The sequence below is a fragment of the Artibeus jamaicensis genome, unplaced genomic scaffold (genome assembly GCF_021234435.1).
Source record: "Artibeus jamaicensis isolate MK-2021 breed Jamaican fruit bat unplaced genomic scaffold, CSHL_Jam_final contig_432, whole genome shotgun sequence".
In the NCBI taxonomy this organism is placed as follows: domain Eukaryota; kingdom Metazoa; phylum Chordata; class Mammalia; order Chiroptera; family Phyllostomidae; genus Artibeus; species Artibeus jamaicensis.
In genome coordinates this window covers 5,856,250-5,876,527 of record NW_026521828.1, presented here as the reverse complement: position 1 = coordinate 5,876,527, position 20,278 = coordinate 5,856,250, and the positions used below count along the sequence as shown (strand labels likewise).

The 20,278-nt window shown below is 50.1% G+C and overlaps 1 protein-coding gene across 3 annotated transcripts in view; it reads left to right on the top strand.

The window, feature by feature from the left end:
- Positions 1–19,246, top strand: part of ADRA1B (adrenoceptor alpha 1B) — an 87,052-nt gene extending 67,806 nt beyond the window's left edge. For all 3 annotated transcript variants that reach the window (XM_037152267.2, XM_037152268.2, XM_053665901.1), the window contains exon 4: positions 18,151–19,246. In XM_037152267.2, coding sequence (XP_037008162.2) covers positions 18,151–18,752 — 602 coding nt within the window. In that variant the 3' untranslated portion in view covers positions 18,753–19,246. The remainder of the gene's footprint in view (positions 1–18,150) is intronic.
- Positions 19,247–20,278: the final 1,032 nt, after the last annotated feature.

The following is a 20,278-nucleotide window of genomic DNA, read 5'->3' as shown; positions in this document are numbered from 1 at the left end:
AAGATGGGCAGAGCAGTTAGAGATGAACATCCCAAGAAGCGCATTCTACAGAAGAGGCAACAGGCCACGAGGAAGGGATTTATCTAAGGTCCCGACAAGGAGCAGTGACCGTCCCCTTCCCCTGGTCTTCACCGGGGGCTGGAACCAACCAGAACTCCTGCCACTGGTATGGATTTTCATTTGGGAAGAGAGAGAGAAGCAAACAGTTTTGGATTCCCAGAGGCTCTTACCTTTGAAGCCGTGTGCTTGCATGCGTGTGCGTGTGCATGTGTGTGTGTGTGTGTGTGTGTGTGTGTGTGAAATGATTCAGTCCCAGGTGAACTGCTGCCCTGTTTGCAGGGAGGGTTGAGCTCTCCCCAAACCTGTCTTTGCATTGCTGCCTCACGGATGGTCGTAAACCACAGACCCGGTCACGCCAGGACCCTGCCCACCTTCCCCCGGGGAAACTTCTGAATTCCTGCACGTGGCAGAAAACTCTCGTCACAGCTGGGCTTCCACCGACCTCGTCCCTCACGATCAAGATGTTTAAGGGCTCACCAAACAAATGCCTCACGGAGCAGGGCAACCTCAGATAAATTACTCCATTTCTCTCAGCTTCCACTTTCTGCCTATTCGATGGGGATGACATTTTACTTATCAGGCTACTAGGAGAAACAAATGGCAATAAATCAGATAAGCCGCACGTGACCCGCACAGGACAGCCTGTCTTCCCTCTGCAGCCTGGCTCATTCCTGTCCTGAGCCTTCGCACGCGCTGTCGGCTGTGTCTGCAGCCCCCGCCCTCTTCTCTGCACCACGGATTCTTCCAGTGCAGACGCCCTTTCCCCTTTGCAGCCTCCCGGAACCCCTCAGGCACTGCCTGCTCCCTCCTGTGCTTTCCCCGCCCTCCCTCCATCTGCCCCCAGGAGACCGGGCCTCACCCGGCCCAGGCCTGGCACTCAGTAACAACTCAGTCCATGGACACAGTCTTATCACAGGAACTGTGAGCAGGAACGGCGACCGGTTCCCATGTCACTTCTGCCCTTGTCCCCAAAACTGAAATACAAATGCTGTGCACACACACACCAGATACCAGAGGAACAGCCCTGGTCGTTTTTTCCTTCTCGTGTTTCTCTGTGGTGAACACGTATTGCTCTTGTACTAAGAAACAAAACAATGAAGACAGGTCTTTAAACCGAGCGAGCCGGAAGCACAGAGGAGACGCACGAAGTGGCAATGTTCCAGGCTCGTCCCTGAGAAAGTCAGGAGTTGCCCGCGTTTCGGTGCGGTGCCTCTCTGACTGAAGGCGTCTCGGCCTCTGAATTTCTTCTTAGTGGTCCCGTGACAAAAGCTGCTTTGGAGCTGCGAGGTGACCAGACAGAGGGAGGGTCCCTTCCCCAGGATCTTGAAGGGGACTTTTGGGAAGCTGTGTTTATGGACAGGAGAGAGTAAATACTGTGTGTCCCACACAGTAACCACTGGCCACAAGAGGTAAATCAATTTCAGATTCGTTAAAATTAAATTAAAATTCAGTGCCTCGGTCACGGTGGTCCCGTTCAGTCGTCACACAGGACTAGCCGGTACGCTGGACGGCGCGGGTTTGGAGCACGCTCACCCCCACCGTTGCAGGGGGTCCCCCCCCCAGGGGTCCCCCCCCCCCGACGGCTCTGACTTAGGGTTTCTCAGCTTGCTGCAACCGTGGTGGGCGGTGCCTTGAGGAGACGAGCAGGTCCATCTGTCCTGTGAACGTGCTGGTCCTTGTTTAAAATAATTCCTTTGTGGTGATGTAAAATGATGCGGCTACGTTGGAGAACAGCTTGGCAGTTCCTCACGAGGCTAAACATAGAGTTGCCCTCTGACCCGGCCGCCCCACTCCCGCTAAATCGCCAGAAGAACGGAAAACATCCGCTCACACAAAAACCTGCACACAGTGCGTGATTGACAACTAATTTTTAAAGCTCTTTATTAAAGTAAATGCATACACTGAGAGAATCTCTGTAGGAGATAAAAAGAAATTGAATAAAGAGCAAGTGTGAAAGAAAGAGACTACCCAACGATAATCAGATGTTTTGTTAATTGAGCTCTTCAGCGTCCCGAGGAAAACAAACTTCAACTTTGCCTTGCCCTGAACATCCCCACAGGGCTATTTCCTCTGATTTCCCCTCGAAACAGCCCCAGACCTGAGGGTCCCTAACTCCTGCTCCAACCTGATTAAAAGTTGTTGGTTGGATGACTTCCTGTCTATGTCCCCTCTCACGAACCAGGTCTATCTAGGCAACGCCTGCAGAGTCTTTGATGCTGCTCCCTGTGGCCTGTCCTCTGCCGAGATGACTGAAGACTTTGCATGTGACCTACTTAGGGGGTCAGGGGAAAGAAGAGATTTGGTTTTCATTTGATTTTTCCCCCAATTTTTTTCAATCTTTTCTTCCCCAGATCACAAGGGGGAAAAAAGGAAAAGATAAAATGCAAAGGAACACAATGGAACACTTTCTCATTTTTGTAGCTACAATTCTGTGATGGTGTTCTTCCAATCAGTTCGTTATTACCTGGGTGACTGACTGCGTTTCACAATTGGCTCTCCCTCCCTCTCTCCACCCCCCACCCTGTCTCTCTGACTCTCACTCCCCGATTTTATTTTTCCGGGTTCTCTCTTTTGAATCAGTAGCTGTTTGTCCTTCTATGAGGTTCTTCATCCAAGACTTGCCCTTTGTTTACACTGGCATCTTACAGAGATCCCTTTTACCTTTGTGAACTTAAAGCAGACAGGTCCTGTTCCCTCTGAACCTTTCTAAGTGTTTTTTTTTTCTTTTTTTTAATGAGGCACTTCTAAAGATACCGATGTATTCCAATGCCCCAGGAACAAATGGCCCCATTTGTTACAGTGAGAGCCTTGGCAGGCTGCTCCATCACCACCCAGCATCTCCTGGCCCGGGGTCGCGCTCCTGTGTCTTTGCTTCTCACCTGTCCAACTGTGATGCACTGTCCCGTGGGCCGCTCGTTCTTCTAGGTGCAAATTCCATCTGCCCTGTGAGCAGTGATCGAAGTAGCACAAGGTCTCTGTTCGTCAGTCAGTAATTACACAACATACGGAGAAGGGCCAGGACTTAGCCAGAGACACTTCGGAATAACACTGGGAAACCTGGTCTCGCAACACGCCAGATTACAACTGTATCACAGAGCCCTAATAAGAGACGGTTGTTTGCTGGTGATAAATGAGTCAGAGGCCTCTGGTTGGGAGGAGATTAGCGGAGCCTTGCCTGTGGCACCGAGGGGGCACGGCCACTGTGGCACAACGTGCCGGGTGCCTCGCCTCACACCCACTGCCTCCTGCAGATGTAAAGCTGCCTCCCCGGGGTGGGAGGCAGGCCTGTGATCAGTCTGATCCTCACAGATACGGAAACTGCAGTGTAGAGATTGAGAAGTTTATGAAGATCACGTGGCCAGCTGTCTAGGAAGTACCTGTGACGAGCTGGGCACTCTTTTAGGCACTCTTGATACAAAAGAGAACAAGATGGGCAAAGCCTCCACCTGAGCAAAGCTTTCGGTCTTGGGGTGGTGGGGCAAGGAACAAATAGTGCCTGCGTGCACGGACGACATGCTGCTCAATCACTCTGAGTGCTGCGGTGGAGAGGAACTAAATGAGGCGGTGTGCCGGGAGGGGCGGGTGGTGCAGATCATGGAACGGCCCAAGAACCTGGAGGGGAAACGGTTCCCTACAACTGCAACCTGAGTGACTAGAAGGAGCCGGCCATGCAGGGATCCGGGGTAAAAGCACTGCAGGCAGCAAAACGGTGGATGCACCAGGCCCTGACGTGGGGCTGTGCTTGGCACAGTCGAGCAGGAAAAATGGCAGCCAGAGTGCTGGAGTGAGGAGAAGTGACAGATGATGTCAGATGGAGAGGCAGTGTGGACGTCTTGTACAGCCCTGTAGGTCAGGATCAAGGGCAGAGGTTTCAGTAAGTGCGGGAGAAAGTCACTGGAGATCTTTGGAAGGGGAAATAATATAATCAGATTTACATTTTTTTTTAAAGACTTCTGTGGGCAAACAGAACGGACAGTAGAGTCAGGGAGGCCAGTCAGGAGGCTGGAGCAGGGTCCAGGAGAGAGGCAATGGTGTCCTGGGGCTATGCTCTGTCCTTCGGTCTAAAGGTCTAGACCCCTCAGGCCAAGGCGGCATTTAGGGTTTACAGAGAGCTCTCTGCCTTCCGGAATAAGTTGACATGACACCTCTTTGGGCCGTATCCCATCCTAATGGACATGTACAAAGTGTGTGTTGCTTATTTTATTTAAACTTTGTATTAAACCGTGACATACATACAGAAAAGTGCACCAACCATAAGGACAGGGCCCGATCCGTTTTCACGGAGTGAATGCATCGCTGTGAGCAGTGTCCAGGACAGGAGAGAAAAGACTGCCTGCACCCTGACAGCTCCCCTCATGCCTCCTTCCAGTCAGTCTCTGGGTCCAAGTGTGTTTTGCCAGAATGATGTTCTGTTAATCCTTTTGCTGAGTCTTACTTAACCGTGACCCCTTTTTCTAAGCTGAAAGCCACGTGCCCTTCGCATTCAGAGATTCTCTTAAACCACCAGCCGAGAAGATCTGAGCTTTGCATTCCGTGATTCGAATGACGAAAACAGCGTCTTTGCATTCAAGATTATAGATTGTAGAATAATATTGAATGCACTCTTTTCAAACTTGACATAAATTCTCAACCCCAGACCCCCACTTAAGAACCACATGGCACAAATTCTGGGGAGACTACAGATTGCCTTTGTCTGAAAGAAGAGTCTGGAAACCCAGTGGCATAAACTGGACTGGGATCCATGAGTTTACAGTGCAGGCCGATGGCATGATTCCGGGTCTCCGCTCAGGGGGCAAAACACTGGAGGAGAACTAATATTTACTGAGCACTTATTATGTCCCTGGCCCAGAGCTAGGTGTTTTAGTGTGTAATCTTAGTTCATCTTCACAACCCTTTAATGGTGGTAGCATTCCCTGCATTGTACAGATAAGAAATCCAAGGCTCAGAAAGATGAAATTACTGACCCAAGTTCTCAGGGCTTCTAAGTGGCCAGACCTGAACTTGGCCCCATCCTCTGCTCCTTTCCATCATTGAAAGCAGCCTCTCTCGCGCTTCTGTTCCTTTGACCTAGACTGAGTGAATTGGAAATGTTGGTCTCCACATTTGGCTGCTGCAATAAGCCTCGTTTCTTCTCATGGTTTCTCTTCTACCTTCTTTTTTAATACACTGACTTCCAAATTAGCAGAAAAGCTGTTCATAAATGAAGTAGGGCACCTGGCTGTAACTTTGCTTCTTTCCAGACACCAAGGGCCCTATAAGCCTGATGAAGCGTAATGCTTGCTATAAACGCAGGAAAGAAATGAATGAGCACAATTTATATCGCCCAGCCCAGAGCCTGGCCGCATGCGGGGCACAGGAGCCTTATTGCTTCACCATGTTGTCCGTTACTGAGAAAAGAGGCAGCAATTAGTAAAGCAATCCAGTTTAACCATGTTAGCATCTCTTGGGGGAGCGGGTCATGTTCCCCAGCTTTCTGGAAGCTCTTCCAAGCTCAAGCTGTCCCTGGGTTTTTTGGCTTTGCGTCATGAAGGGAGTTGATTTGATCAATTACATTGCTGGTGTCTAATTAGTAAGCATTGCCACGCTTGCCCATCGGTTTCACAGAGATTAAGCTTGGGATCCTGACTGCAGACCAATTTTTGTACCTGAAAGTCACTGTACCTTTTATCCTCAACCCATACCAGGTTCCCCAGAGCTCGTCGTCACAGGACTTTAGCCCAGCGCTGGAGGCAGGTTTTCGCCGTCGTCCGGGTAGCTGGGCCCCTGGGGCCCTCCCGAAGCACAGCCCAGACTGTTCACAAAAGCGCCTCGGGGTAAAGCCCTGCTTTCTGGCACCTGCCAGCTGCCACGCGCTTTGCAAAAGGGCTTTCACCTTCACCCTTTCATTTGAGTTTCCCTGTATCTCCAGAAGGAAAGATGGTACAACTTTCATTTTAGACATAAAGAAAGGAGCCTTCACCGAAGTGATTACTCAAAGCCACGGTGTTTCTCAACTTAGATTAGTCATCCTTTTTTTTTTAATCCTCACCCAAGGAAATGTTTATTGATGCTAGAGATAGAGGAAGAGAGAGACAGTGAGAAACATCGATCGGTTGCCTTCCATCCGTGCCCAGACGGGGGGACCCAACATGAAACCTAGGCGTGTGCCCTGACCGGGGATCAAGCCTGCAACCTTCCATGATACACGGGACGACAGTCCAAGCCAATGAGCCACTAGCCAGGGCTCATCATCCTTTTTTAAAAAAATAACTTTTATTGGGTTATGTTTGTCTTATTCCATAAGGTATTTGTATTCCTTGCAGACAATTTAGAAGATACAGAAAATCAAAAACAAAATAATGAAAAGCCATCCTCAAACATAACCACTGAAATATTTAATGCACATCGATTCAGCCATTCTTCTATGGGATGATATTGCACATACTATTTTGTAACCTCCTCTTTGTCTTTTGATGTACTGTGAATATTTTTCCCAATCATATCACTAATTTAATCTTTAATGGTTGAGTTGTATGGACCATTAAACCAATCACTTATGTTGGATATTTGGAGTCATTTCCAGTTTTTAGTTACGATAATCATGTGGCAACAAAACCCTTGTATCTATATCATCACCAACGTTCATTTAGTTTGTGTCGTCTCAGGCATTGCACTGTTTACCATGTATTATTTAGTTTAACCCTCCCCAGAATCCTATGCATAAATAATACTGCCTCCACTTTACAGATGCGGAGACTGAGGACTGGAGCCGTTAGGTAACTTGCCCACAGTGACATAAATAATGACCACAGAGCCAGCAGCTTTGCCCACTAAGATAAATCCTTCGAATTTTAATTTCAGGATAACGAAATGTCTGATATTGTGAGGTCTCTGAGTCATATTACTTCAGAAAGTGCCCCAGTTTATACTGCCACACTCCAGGTGTGACTGCCCATTCACTTACATCATCGCCAACACAAGGAACTGCTCATTTTCTTTGGCTCGTTAGAGAAGCGAAGCCCAGACTTCTCAAGGCCTTTGCCCACTCGTCAGAGCACGCGTGCCACCCAGCTCCCGGCTGAAACACTGCTGTTCTTTCAGTGAGCGCTGCTTATCCTTTTTGGTCCATGGGCCCCTTTGAGAATCTGATGGAAGCTATGAAGAAGCTATACAGGAAATGCACATACACACATCACATGACCCTTTAGTTTTCAGGGGTTCGCAGACACTGTTAAGTGCTCCTGTGCTTGCCAGAGTGTTGATACACCACCAACATTGAGCCTAAAACTAAAAACCCAGTGAAGTGCTGGTTTGACCAGATTGTTTTTAAAACAAACAAACAAACAAACAAACAATCCTGCAGCGTAAGGAACCAGCTCAGAAGAGGCTCGAATAAAATGCCCAGGCACTATATTGGTGCACTAGCCATGTAAGGAGGAGGTACCAAGGTCAAGTCTCTGGCCTTAGGTTGTGCTGTCCTCTACCAACCCAGCAAGACCTCAGAGCGGATGGACCTGCCTCCATTTGTGCACTTGACCAGCCACCAAAGAACAAGTCTGAGATCATCCTGCCAAACGCACTTCCTCAACACTCTGGTGCTTTTTATTATCTCCCCTTGTACCCTGCTCCTTTGTGATTTGTGAAGCCTTGTCCCAGATCAGTCGAGCCTCCACCAGCCCTCCCCCCCGCTCCTGTCACAAGCACTGGATTAGGACAGTGGGGGAGGGAGTGTGAGATCCAGAGTCTCGCCCGTCCATCTGCTGTGAATGCTGCTTTGCCAGGCAGATCTTTCTGGGAGTCCTTCTTGGCGTGAGCACGTTTCTGAGAGTGACGTGGCCGTTTTTCGTAATGATCCATCGAGGCTCGGTGTCATTTTCAGGATGGGGGAGATGGAACATCCAGTCCCAGCCTGCAAGGAAGGAGGTGGACAGAGGAATTAGGTGGACAGAGGAATTAGCACAGTCGAATGAGTTGCCCTTTGGGGTGACCCAGTGGAGCATGTAGCTCCATCTGGATGGACAGGCCGGGACAGCCAGGGCCCCAGGAGACCCACACAAAGAAGGATGCAGGCAGCTCCTCCAGCTGGACCCGGTGTTGTCCTGGCCTTGCCACCCATCCAGGGCTACCTTTTGAGTCTTGTTTTACCACCTCCTTTTCAGGAACTTGGGAGGAGTGATGATGGGTAGGGGCTGTCTTGTCCTTGTATTACCTGGCTTAAATCTGTTTTAATCTCTGTTTTTCTCCATCCTATAAAAACCAACCCTGTGCCTCCTCCCCTTGCTTTTGTTCCTGGCGTTGCCGGTCTGCCAATGATGGAAGAATTTCTGAGTTAAACATCCTTCTCCCCCCACCTTCCCACGTGCCCGGGACTTACCTTCACAAGGCCAGGAGATGGCAGGAGGATGACTTTTCAATTCTACATAATTGCTGCTCCTTGGCTGGGCAGATGAGCCACCTGAAAACTATTTTCACGCCCAAGCCCAGCTCTTCTTTCCCCCTGCACCCTGCACTCCCCTGCGGAATCGACTCCACTTTTTAAAACATTCTTTGAGTCCTTGGTTTCTCGGTGGCCCACCTCACAAGGTCAAAACAGCAGAAGACAGACAAGGAGGGACTCATGGGTTCTGATGAGAGACTCTGCTACTTAGTAGCCCTGTGACTCTGAGCAAAGTGCTTCTCCCCCACCCCACTCTTCCACTCCAATCGCTTCTCTTCCAAGCCTTGATTTCAGTGTCTGTAAAATGAGGACAGTGACTGTGTCGTCCACATAGAATTGTCTTGGGTACTGAGTGAGATCGTGCATGTTAGGGGTCAGGTACCGCACTTGCCACCTATAAGCTCTTCAATAGAGGGTAATTGCTATTGTTGTCGTCATCAAATTCAGATCACTGCCATCTCCCAGATTTTCTCTGAAAACACCGTGAAGATGGAAGTCACATGTAACTGTTCTGAGAGTCAGCATGCGTGCTGCATGCTCCGTGGCCAGGCCTCCCCTCCCAAGAGCTAGAGAAGCTGCCAGCTCTCTGAAACACACCTGCCCCGTGGCACCCCAAGGGCATGGGGTACTGTTCTCTGCCCTTCCAGCGTCTGTCTCCTCGAAATGTGTGACGGTGGAATCATTTCTGCAGCAAAATTCTCAGAAAGCAGCAAAGCCAAACCAACTCTCTGCCTCCTCCCTCAACTCTCTACCACATACGTCTCTTCTTCCCTCCATAGAACCTGCGCACCCTGGTTTTCTTCTAGGCAGCTGCACCCCAGCTGTTCCAGGGGCCGTCAGCTTGTAGGAGTTGCCCTTGGGGTGGTGCAAGCACCCAAGGCTCTGGGCTCAGGCCAGGAACTGAGCCCGGACTCCAGCACTGCGTGATCTTGAAGCAATTTCCTGAATCACTCTGAGCCATAGTGTTTTCATCCATGAAGTGGGCATAATAATTATATTCACCGAATAGGTTTGTGGGGACTGACTAAAGGAATCACTGAACTCTTGCTTGCGTGGCCAGGGTGATCTTCTGGGCTAAATGCTCGCCAGCTGCAGCACCTCGGAGCTGCTAGTAAAGTCGCCATAACATGGGGCAAAGCCTGAGGACCTCCCACAGCCAGCAGGACTCTAACAACGTACATCAGAGTGAGAACGGAGCCTCTGTTTGCATGGAACGAGGTGGAGAAAATTGTACTTTCTGAAAATCTAGATTTTCTTTGGGAAAATACCTGAGTTAGAGCTGATGGTGGGACATGAAACCCGTCTGTCCCACCACGATCCCCATCCTCTCCTCCCTGCTGCCTCAACAAGGCTGATGCCAAAGCTACTGCAGAGAGAATAGAAATGCTCACCTTTTAAAAAAAAAAGTAAGAATTTGGGGCTTTGGAGCAACCTGGGAGGAGAGGAGCTGAGATGGGAGAGGGCAAGGAGGGCTCATTGCCGGAAAGTGCTAGAAGCAGAGCCCAAGAAGGAGAGACAGGAATGAAGTGAGTCGGCTGCCCCACTCTGGAGACTCCTCTGAGGGTTTTGGACACCCAGGAGTTATGGAAAAGGGACACTCGAGATAGTCTCAGCCAGCTTTCAAAGGGCGGGAAGCACCCCCCACCCCCCACCCCTGCCACTGATGTGTGTGAGCTACCCACGTACAAACAGCACCGGCAGTAACATCGCACATTCTCCCGTGGCTGCAGCAAGCCCAGCCAGCTCTCTGCCCTCCGTGCCATCTCTGAGTCAAGTGCACTATCGTCCTTCAGGCACGTCCACCTGAAAAGTCTCCTGGTGGGCAAGGAGTCTCTGGACCATGACAGGGCTCTAGTGAGAAGACAAGACACCGTAGAGAGAGCCAGCTAGCATCTCTCACTCTGTGGTGGAGAAACTCTGAGGGCTGCAAGTGACAAGGAGGACATGGCCCCCGGTGGGAGTGTGTCCCAGACTAGGCCAGATGAGTGCCAAGAAGATGCAGAGCTGTCCAGAGGTCCCAGGCCAGCCTGGGCCCGGCCAACCAGTTTGGATGTAGGGGAGCGTTTGGGTTGTCACCCACCAAAGGACAGGGCAGAGGGCCGAGCCGGGGAAGTCAGCGGACCGCTGCTGGGAGAAGGCGTGAAAGGCGTGCGCCGAGCCTGGCAGCCTGAGGGGCCCGATCTCCGCTGATTCCCCGGGGCCTCTAATTGTCCCTGTTCTCTGGTGACTTTCATCCAAAGACACCAGGCCTCTCAGCCAACCAGCAGGTTCATCTGCTGCCTCAGAAGGAAGGATCAAGTGACCCGAGGATGTGTGTTCCAGGTATAGGAACGGAGTTCAGAGTCCACAGCTCAGTGACACTCTGGCTGCACGTATATTTCTGTCTTTCCCCCCTGATTTCTATTCCACCTCTAAAATGAGGTGAACACAAAGCTTACAGTCTGAGAAGAAGGGGCTCTACTGACTAATGCGCCTTGTTTCATACATGAGGAGGGTGGGCACCCAAAGGTGGTGATCTGGCCTGGAGGTTGACCAGCTGCTCGCCTATTAGCCTCATGAGCTGGCTCTTTTGTCCCTCTGTTTTCCATCTCTCTCTTCCTCTCTCTCCCTACATCTCTCTCTCTCTCATTACAAAAGCAATGACTGTTCAGTGCAGAAAGCACTTCAAATACAAGGTGAAAATCTTGCCGTAGAGCCACCCTCCAGAGATAAACACTGCGAATAGTTTGATGATTTTTTCCTATGAACATACTGACGCTCACATACACACACACCACATTTTCTGTAAAAGTCATATCACACTAGGCATTCTTTCCTGAAATTTGCTTTTCTCCTACTTAATTCTGCCATGAACATTATTCCATGCACCATAGCTGACCACTTTAACAGGTGTACGATGTGTTATTTCATAAATGTATTTGCTGTGGTCATATTTCGTAGTTGTCTTTCCATATTCCATATTGGAATCTAGGTTATTTCCCATTTGGGGGGAGCTCCTTGTGTTTTTATTTCTGCTCCCTTTTATGGGTGACACTGTAGGATAAATTTCTGGGTGTGGAGTGCTCAGATCAAAAGTTGTGCATATTTTTATTTTAGTACGTAACACCACTTTTCTACCCCAAATGTATACCCCTACCCAGGACATATATCTGGTGGGAAAAAAATATCTGTTTTCCCACACCTTTACCAAATTGAGCACAAGCAAAAAAATTTTTTGGCCATTTCCCCCATTGTTCCTTTTTACACTCTGGGCCCCCTGACGTCCCTCACTTCCAGGAACACATGAAGCTCCTTTGTGGGTAGAAAACTTTGCACATTCTGACCTTCCGCCTGGAGTGCCCTCCCCCGCAACCCTTCTGCCCGGCCAGCTCCTGCTCACCTCTTCAGTCCCAGAAAGGTCTTTCCCTGGCAGTGCTACGACCGCCCTGCCCCGCCCACTTTACTTTGGTTATGACTTTTTTTCCATTATATAAACATTTACACTACCTTCTAACCCCACTATCTGAGTATTCTCAATTTCATTTTTTTATCTCAAGCAATTTTTTAAAAAGCTTCTAAAGTAATAGACCTGTAGGATTTTTGCCACTTTTTAATTTACATTATTTATTTTCTAATTTTATTGTGTTTTCATTCATCCTTGGCTGTACATTGTACTTACTGGCTTATCCATGTGATTTGCTTTGTTCTCTATCGCGTTGTTGTTTTTTTTTCTCTTCTTGATTTGAAACAGAACTTTGTGTGTTAGAAATATTATTCCTTTTACCATTGTTTGAATTACAAATGTTCCTCTCAATTCTTCTTTTAACTTTGTTTTTGAAGTTTGTGACATTATAGAAATGTTTCAGTAAATCTCTCAGTACTTTTCTTTACAGACCCTGGGCTTCTGTTATGCTTATTTCAAAATTATGAAAATATTTACTGACACCTTCTAATATTTTGATAATCTTTACACTCAAAATCTTGGATCCATCTGGGCTTCTTTTGATGTAAGAAGAAATAAAGTAGAACTCCAGCTTTATTTTTTTCTAAATGGCTAACCCGTTTTCCCAACCCTGTTTTCAGAATAATCTCTTTTTTACCACAAATGTTGAAGCAGCATATCCATAAAATTCTCATGGATATATAGTTCTCTCTACAAACTGCATAATTTCATTGCTTTAGCTGCCTTTTCTTGCACTTCCTGCTGTAGTATTTCTTTCTCACGTACCGTGATTTTATGGCAGGCTTTAATATCTGCAGAGACAAGTCGACCCATCTTCCTAATCCCACCCCACCATTCTCCTTATGTGTTTCAATTGACCTGGCTGTTTTTCCATGGTTATTTTTTCATATCTCATATACTCCATATATTTATCTTTGGATCATTTAGGTTGCCCCCTACAAAACAACACCACCACCTCCTGTTGGTATTTTAATGAGATTGTCTTCAATTTCCCCATTCACTTGGGGAGAACTGAAGTTATCTTGGATAGAGACTTCCTGTACCAAAGCTATTTCTCTCCTTCATGCATATCTTCTTTTATGCCCCTTTACCAAGTTCTATAGCTCCCTTCACGTAGATCCCACCAGTGCTCAATTTCTAAAAGTGTTCTACAGGGAATTGCTGTTTTCGGTGAAGTCAAAGTGTGGAACACTCAGTTTGTCATCAAAAATGGACCTTTAACCGCTGCGGACCCCACACCACCCCATCTGCTCTCAACTCGGGGCTAAGCCGGGAGGTAGCTTTCCTCCTGGAAGATGGAATGGGTCCGTCGATCAGTGGGTAGTTGATGGCACGGCCATGTGCTCAGACCCGTGCTACAAAAACAGGACACAGACCCCATCGTCAAGGAGCTTTGACGCTGCCTGCCTAACCAGTGCAACATCACGTCCTTTAGCAATGACCTTCCATGTCAACCCATGTGCTATGGACTCTGTTTTAGTGGTAAATAAAGGAGAAGAGCCTGGAGCAGTCAAAAAGATTTCAGGAAGGAGATGGGAACCGAACTGGGCATTGGCCTGTGCTACCATTTAAATAAATAAAGAAGGAGAAGACAACGGAGTGCAAGCAGGGGGTCACCCCACAACCACTGAGGCAGCACCTGCGTGAACACAATACATGAAGAGCAGGTTATGTGCTTAACAGATCTTTTTGCATATTCACTGTAAGCTAAGCTCTGTGTTGGGCGCTAGAGAAACCAAGGCACAGAAGATCTTGGCCTCAACGAGCTTGAAACAGGGAAACAGACTCTAAAATTTAAAGTCAATCCAATAGCTCTTAAGATAGAAATCTGTGGAGAGAATAGCACAGACCCTTAACATGGTGACTTGCACACCTTGTGGGTGCCTGCGGCCGGGATTCAGCAGGTCTGTGAGACCCTGAAATTATATGATGTGAAATGATTTACATAATCAGTATTGTTAGGTTAAGAACAACTGAGGCAGAGTGATTCAAAATTCTTGGCCTCTAGATACTTGTGTTTTAAAAACCAGAGAAAATATATGTAAAGACACTGTTACAAATAGCAAGTAAACAATTTTAGCCTTCCCTCAGCCCACAGGTGTCCCAAGAGTTTAGAGGCAATCTTCTCTGTTGCAGAAACTGACCAGGTTGCAGCCAGGTGGATCTGGCTGTGAACCCCGCTCTACCATTTAGTAGCTATGTGACATTGGGTGAGTTCTGTACATTCAGAGACTCGATTTCCACATTTGTTAACTGAGAATTGAGAATTACAGAACCCACCCCTCCCTCCTGCCTGTTGTGAGAATAAAATTAGGTGCAGTGTGAGGGTCACTTGGATCTTGGCAGGTTCACAGCCAAATCATTCCTTCCCCCTGCTTTCACACTTCAGAGGGAGTTGTGCATCGTGGGCTGTGGTTAGGAGAAGAAGGCATCTGAGCCAGGCCTGGAAAGGGTGGAGAAGAGGAGGGGAGAGGAAAGGGCTTATCATAGCAGTGGACTGCATGGATAAAGGGTTAGGAGCCAGAGGAGTCTACTCACGTTGCAAAGAGTCAGACCATCACAGCCAAGTTGAGCAGGTCTTAAATTCCAGTCTAAGCAGGTTGAATTTGATCCCATAAACTCTAGAAGCTGCTGAAGAGTTTGGGGCAAGAAGTCAGTCCCATGGTGAGGTGGCTCTCAGCCCAGCCTCTGCTCATCCATGAATCCCAAGACACCCAGAAAAACCATTTTTAAAGTAAAATTGAAATGTGGGCTAAGGCCATGCTTCTCACCCTGGGATCTTATTGCAAAGAAGAGTCTGACTCACTGGATGTCTGAGATTCTGCATTTCTAACAAACACTGGCTCATATCCACGCTGCCTCTGCAGGAACATCACTTTGAGCAGCCAGGGGCTGACATACTTCAGTTTTTTATTTTTTTTCACTATTATTATTGTGTAACCCATGTCGGCTGAGTACCTGTCATGTGTCAGGCACTGTGCTCAGTCCTTGGGGGAGAGAGACAAATCAAACATGAACTCTCTTTTCTGAAGCTTACGTTCTAATCAGGGGACCTGAGGCATAGCCCTAAGCAACTGGAACTCAAGGTAGAAAGTGATAAATGCTACATTTGAGGTTCAGTTAAAGTGTTGTGACAATTTAGCAAAGAGAGAGATTGTTCCCATTTGAGGAAGAAATTGCCTAGTACTTAAAAAAATAAATAAAAGCTTCTTTTTCTCAATATCAAGCAATGAGTAAGATAGGACTTCGGAGCTGAATTTTAAGTCTAGCTCCACCACTTACTAGACACGTGACTTTGTTAATCTCTTTAACCTCAGTCTGCTCATCTGTGCAATGAGGCACAACGAAACAGGGTTGTGTGAGCGAAGTGTTAGGCAGAGCACCTAGTAACTGGTTCCTAGTTCATTATAAATGGCAGCTCTGGTGATTATTATTGTTTTCAGCATTTGCTTTAAAACTTGACATGAATCTGTTGGCCCCAAGGATACTGTATTTGTTGGACAGTTTTATGATCTCATTCCAGGGTTAAGTGGCAAATGAAAATGGAAAACCCTTGAAGGGACTTTCCAAATCCAAGGAAACCTCCCTTACAAAGCTGGTACTGAAAGACTCAGCAACTGTTTTACATGGCTTGCATGTTTATCGAGCCAAACTGAGGAGACATGGCTTGGCTGTAGGTGCAGCAGCTCACCTTCCCTTCCTCGGAGGTGTAGTATCACGGCCTCCAGCAGACCCAGGCGGGGTGGGCACAATCACCAAGGGGTGCTGTGGACTGGAGTGTGGAATGGCGCCCCCTAGGGCAGGGCACGGTCGTGCCAGGCTGCCTTGGGAGCGGTGACTGTTGGAGGAGGAACTGGAAAGAGCCGGCTAAGCATTTAGCCCAGCGGCTGGCACGGAGTCAGCTTGTTCAACGGTAGCTAGTGTTCCACAGACATGCCCCATGGTTTAGAAAAGCGGAAGTTCACAGAGACCTTGTGTTCACTGTCCAGATTTGTCGAATGGCCTCTTAAGGATACTCACTGGGACCCTGTCCAGCCAAGAAATGCTTCTCCCTGTGCTGATCCTGCTCAGCTTTAGCTTTTGATCTTTGAACTTCACAATCCCTCTAAATCGCCTTAAAGCAGGCAAGGCCCAAGTGATGGGGTGGGCTCACCGCACCACCTGCTTGTGCTTTTACCCATCCCCCTCAAACTTCACCTCCTCCTCCCCCCACCCAGGTGTCCAGCTTCCAGCCCTCCCGAGCCCTTTCAGAAGTGTTGTCTCATTTGACCTGCTTTAAAAGCCTCAGTAAGAGGCTAAGGGAGGCATCGGAATGCAGCCGTGGGGCCACCGGCAACTGCTTCCCCAGGGTTGTGCCGGCTACTCCAGTTCAGTACAGATCTGAGTGGTGCGCAGACAGCTTGCCGTGACAGCCAGACCGGGCACCATTCTGTGAATCGCGTATTCAGTCAATCTGTCGGTCCCTGAGTAAATGTTTATTTAGCCCCTGACCATGCGCCTGGGGCTGGATTCTCCAATGAGGACATTATCCCACGTTCGCTTCGGCCTCAGTCCCTCAGGTTCCTCAGAGAGGAACGTCTCTCCGTGCAGGGCCAGCTAGTCCTCAACACCCTTCAACCCCGAGAATCTCCCTTTCTGAAAACGAGGGCAGACCTCAGACCCACTGCTGTCTGGAGTGTTATTTTTCTCTACCAGGACATTCTATTTATAGCAAATAATGCAGGTTTTAAAATAGTGATAAAAAGCTTCCTCATTTTTTTTAAGTTTAGGTACCGAAAGGGAGCGGACTTCGGGGCGGTACGAGCAGGGTAAAAGCAGGCGGTCTGGGTGGTACAGTGACTGAGGCTTAGGAAGCCAGAGACTGAGGTGGGCGAGGCTTAACCATGTGAGGGCTGCGGACTCCTTCAAGCCCGTGATGACAGCTGCAGCTTCCCCCCCAGAAAAATGCATGAATGCCGCATACAATTTCAGCTGGTTCAAGATCCACCAGGACCCACGCTTGGGTCTGTATTAGAAAGAGCAGTGACATAAGAGTCCTGGCACTTGGTCAGCACGACTCGCATCCCCTTCCTCGTCTTTGCAGCAGCGATGCTGGCCGTAACGGCAGCGTGGACGACAGCAATAGTCGTTGTATTTGAAGCAGTCAGGTAGCTGCACTTGAGGGCTCTCAACGTGCCCGGCACTTACTGACCCTAAGTTCATTCGTCCACACAAAAGAGAACTGCCACCTTCACTATTTTCCAGGAAACTGCAGCTGCGCTGCCCAGGGAGCTTCTCCCGGGCCACACAGCTGGGAAGCCAGATCTCCCTGCCTGTGACTTCTGAACAGGACCTTACCCACTAGCCACCAATGCCTCAATAAGTGTTTGTGGAACCAAGTGAATGACAGCTTGAATGGATTCTGGTGCTCCTTCTGTCCTTCACCAGCTGAGTGACCTTGAGCAAGTCACCCATCCTCACGGAGCTCCCATTAAGGAAGGAGGTTTCCAGCCCTGGCAAGCCATGATTCTAAGACACGAGCAAGGAGCACTGGACCACTTCATAAGCATGAGAAGGGGAGCCAGGCTCAGGGACATGCACAGGGAGTTTGTGGCCATGTCACAGAGCTCAGCACAGCCCTGACATAGCAGAAAGCAGGCTTCCAGGATCTCGCATTTCCTGTTCATATGTGCTCCCTTCTCCTGGCCACTTCGTTGCCCCCCAAAGGTCTTTTTGGATGCCCAGAGAAAGGGACCCCACCACCGACCCTCTTTCATGCCAAAGAGGCTCAGGACCTTCCTTAATTAATAGGCCTCTCAGCTCCCACCAGGGCAGGCCAGTGTGGCAAAGAGGGCCCCTATTTCCAGTAGCTACTGTACGGCCCCAGAGAGAAGTGAGGGAAAGGGCGGGGCGCAAAATACGCCGGGAATCCCAGGCCCCTGGCGGTTCAGTCCCTGACTCACACTGCCCCTGTGTGGTGGGTCTAGAGAAATCTAGAAATATGGGAGTTTAGATGCTGTTCAGCTACGGCAGGAAAGCTTTCATGGACTAAAGGGAAGTTATGGAGGTTGGCCCTCAACGTGAACGTAGGATTCATTCATTCTGAAACAGAAAGGCGAGCAACCCAGGCAAAGGAGTCTGGCAGCATCCTTCGTGTGGGCAATGTTCAGGTAGAGCACGCACAGGAGAGGGCCTGACTACTCACAAACTGCTGTCTTTCTGCCCCCGCCCACCCCACCCCCTCCCCCTCCAGGCTCCCTCTTCGCCACCCTGAAGCCCCCTGACGCCGTGTTCAAGGTGGTGTTCTGGCTGGGCTACTTCAACAGCTGCCTCAACCCCATCATCTACCCGTGCTCCAGCAAGGAGTTCAAGCGAGCCTTCCTGCGCATCCTCGGGTGCCAGTGCCGCGCCCGCCGCCGTCGCCGCCGGCGTCGTCGCCTGGGCAACTGCGCCTACACCTACCGGCCGTGGACGCGCGGCGGCTCGCTGGAGCGCTCGCAGTCGCGCAAGGACTCGCTGGACGATAGCGGCAGCTGCCTGAGCGGCAGCCAGCGGACCCTGCCCTCGGCCTCGCCGAGCCCCGGCTACCTGGGCCGCGGCGCCCAGCCGCCCGTCGAGCTGTGCGCCTTCCCGGAGTGGAAGGCGCCCGGCGCCCTCCTGAGCCTGCCCGAGCCCTCCGGCCGCTGCGGGCGCCACAATTCAGGCCCGCTCTTCACCTTCAAGCTCCTGGCCGAGCCCGAGAGCCCCGGGACCAACGGCGGCTCTAGCAACGGGGGCTGCGAGGCCGAGCCCGACGTGGCCAACGGGCAGCCGGGCTTCAAAACCAACATGCCCCTAGCGCCTGGGCCTTTGTAGGGCCCCGCGCGCCCCTTCCTTTCCCTGGGGGGGGAAATCTCGGTGGGGGCGGGGGAAGGGAGGGGTGTGTCCGCGCCTGGCAGACCCGGGCCCGAGGGCCAACGGGGGCGGGCGGGGGCGAGAAGAGGGGCGGCTGCTTTTCTGGCAGGGGCATGGGTGCCAGGTGCAGAGCGGAAAGCTGGGCCGAGCATGCTGAGAGCCTGGGGGCCCGGACGCGGGCCGCGATTACGCCTCTCTCCCTCGGTGTATATATCCCCGCGTCCCTCCGTACCTGTATTTAACCGTGGGTACACGTGCGTGTGTTTGTGCGGTGTACGTGTGGTCTGCATGTGTGCGTGTGTGGGGCAGAGTGAGTGCGCGCCCAGGAGCCCGCGGGGGCCTTGTTTGTCTCGTGACTTTGTACCTCTCAAGCCCCTCTGACCTACAGGGAACGCTGGCACTTGGGCGGGATTGGAAACAAAGTCGGACATTAAAGTTAATTTCTTCTCTGTGCCCGTGAGTAGTTTCCGGTCCGGTGGCAGGCAGTGTCTGGTGCTTCCTTTCCCTTCCGGTTCTTCTCTGTCCCTCCCACTGCCCTATGGACAACAGTGGTGGGGGGCCCCCTGGGATCCATTACTGCTTTCCAGCGCTGTACAAATCAGTCCATGTGGCTGCCAGTGACCCCTTCCTTGGACTTGACCCATAAATCCTGTTTGCCTGCTTTGGGCTCAGCAATATTCTAAGTCCTCCTACTGTGGGCAGCACTGGACAATGTCTAGCCTGGCCCTGACCTCTAGGGCTCCGATCCTGGCTGGGGCTTCCTGGCTGGGACCCTCGTTGTGCCTGTCACCCAAAAGGGATGGGACCCAGGCAGAGGAATGGGTGGGTTCCCTTCCAGCTGCTGCGTGACCCCAGGCCAAGCATCCACTGTTTGCCTGTGCCCACAGAACCTGAAAAAGAAGTCCAGGCTGCAGAGAGTTTTCTGGATAAGACACGGACCCATGTGGCCAAGCAACACAGTAGGCACAAGAACCCTCCTAAGCTCTTCTGACTGGTCAGCCTGCCTGGGAAGGAAGCTGAGGAGAGTCACACAGAGGTGGGTCCTACCTTGGAGAAGGGAACCTCAGCTCTGGGGTCAGGCCTGCTGCCCCTACCGTCCGACTTCAGGAAGGCACATCCCCGCCCTAGAGCTCAGGGTCCCATCTGTGCAGTGATGGGGTTGATTCCAAGGTCTTTGCTACCTCTGGAAGCCTCCGGTTTGCTCAAGCAATAACCGACAGAGAACAAAACTAGGGACATTTTTCTTGTCTGCAATTCAAAAACTTCATGAGAGGGACATTCCCACCTCAGTCCCCTTTTCTCCCTGCTTTCCTAAGTTAACCCTCATAATTTTTCAAATGGCAAGAGTCCTTTCCAATAATATTAACACATGGATTGTTTATTCTGTCATGAGCAAAATAGAAAATGCTTTAAGGGACTAGAAGCAGTTGTTCATGCTGATGAAAAATGGCAGGGGTATCAGGCATGGCTGGGTCTAGGGGCTAGAA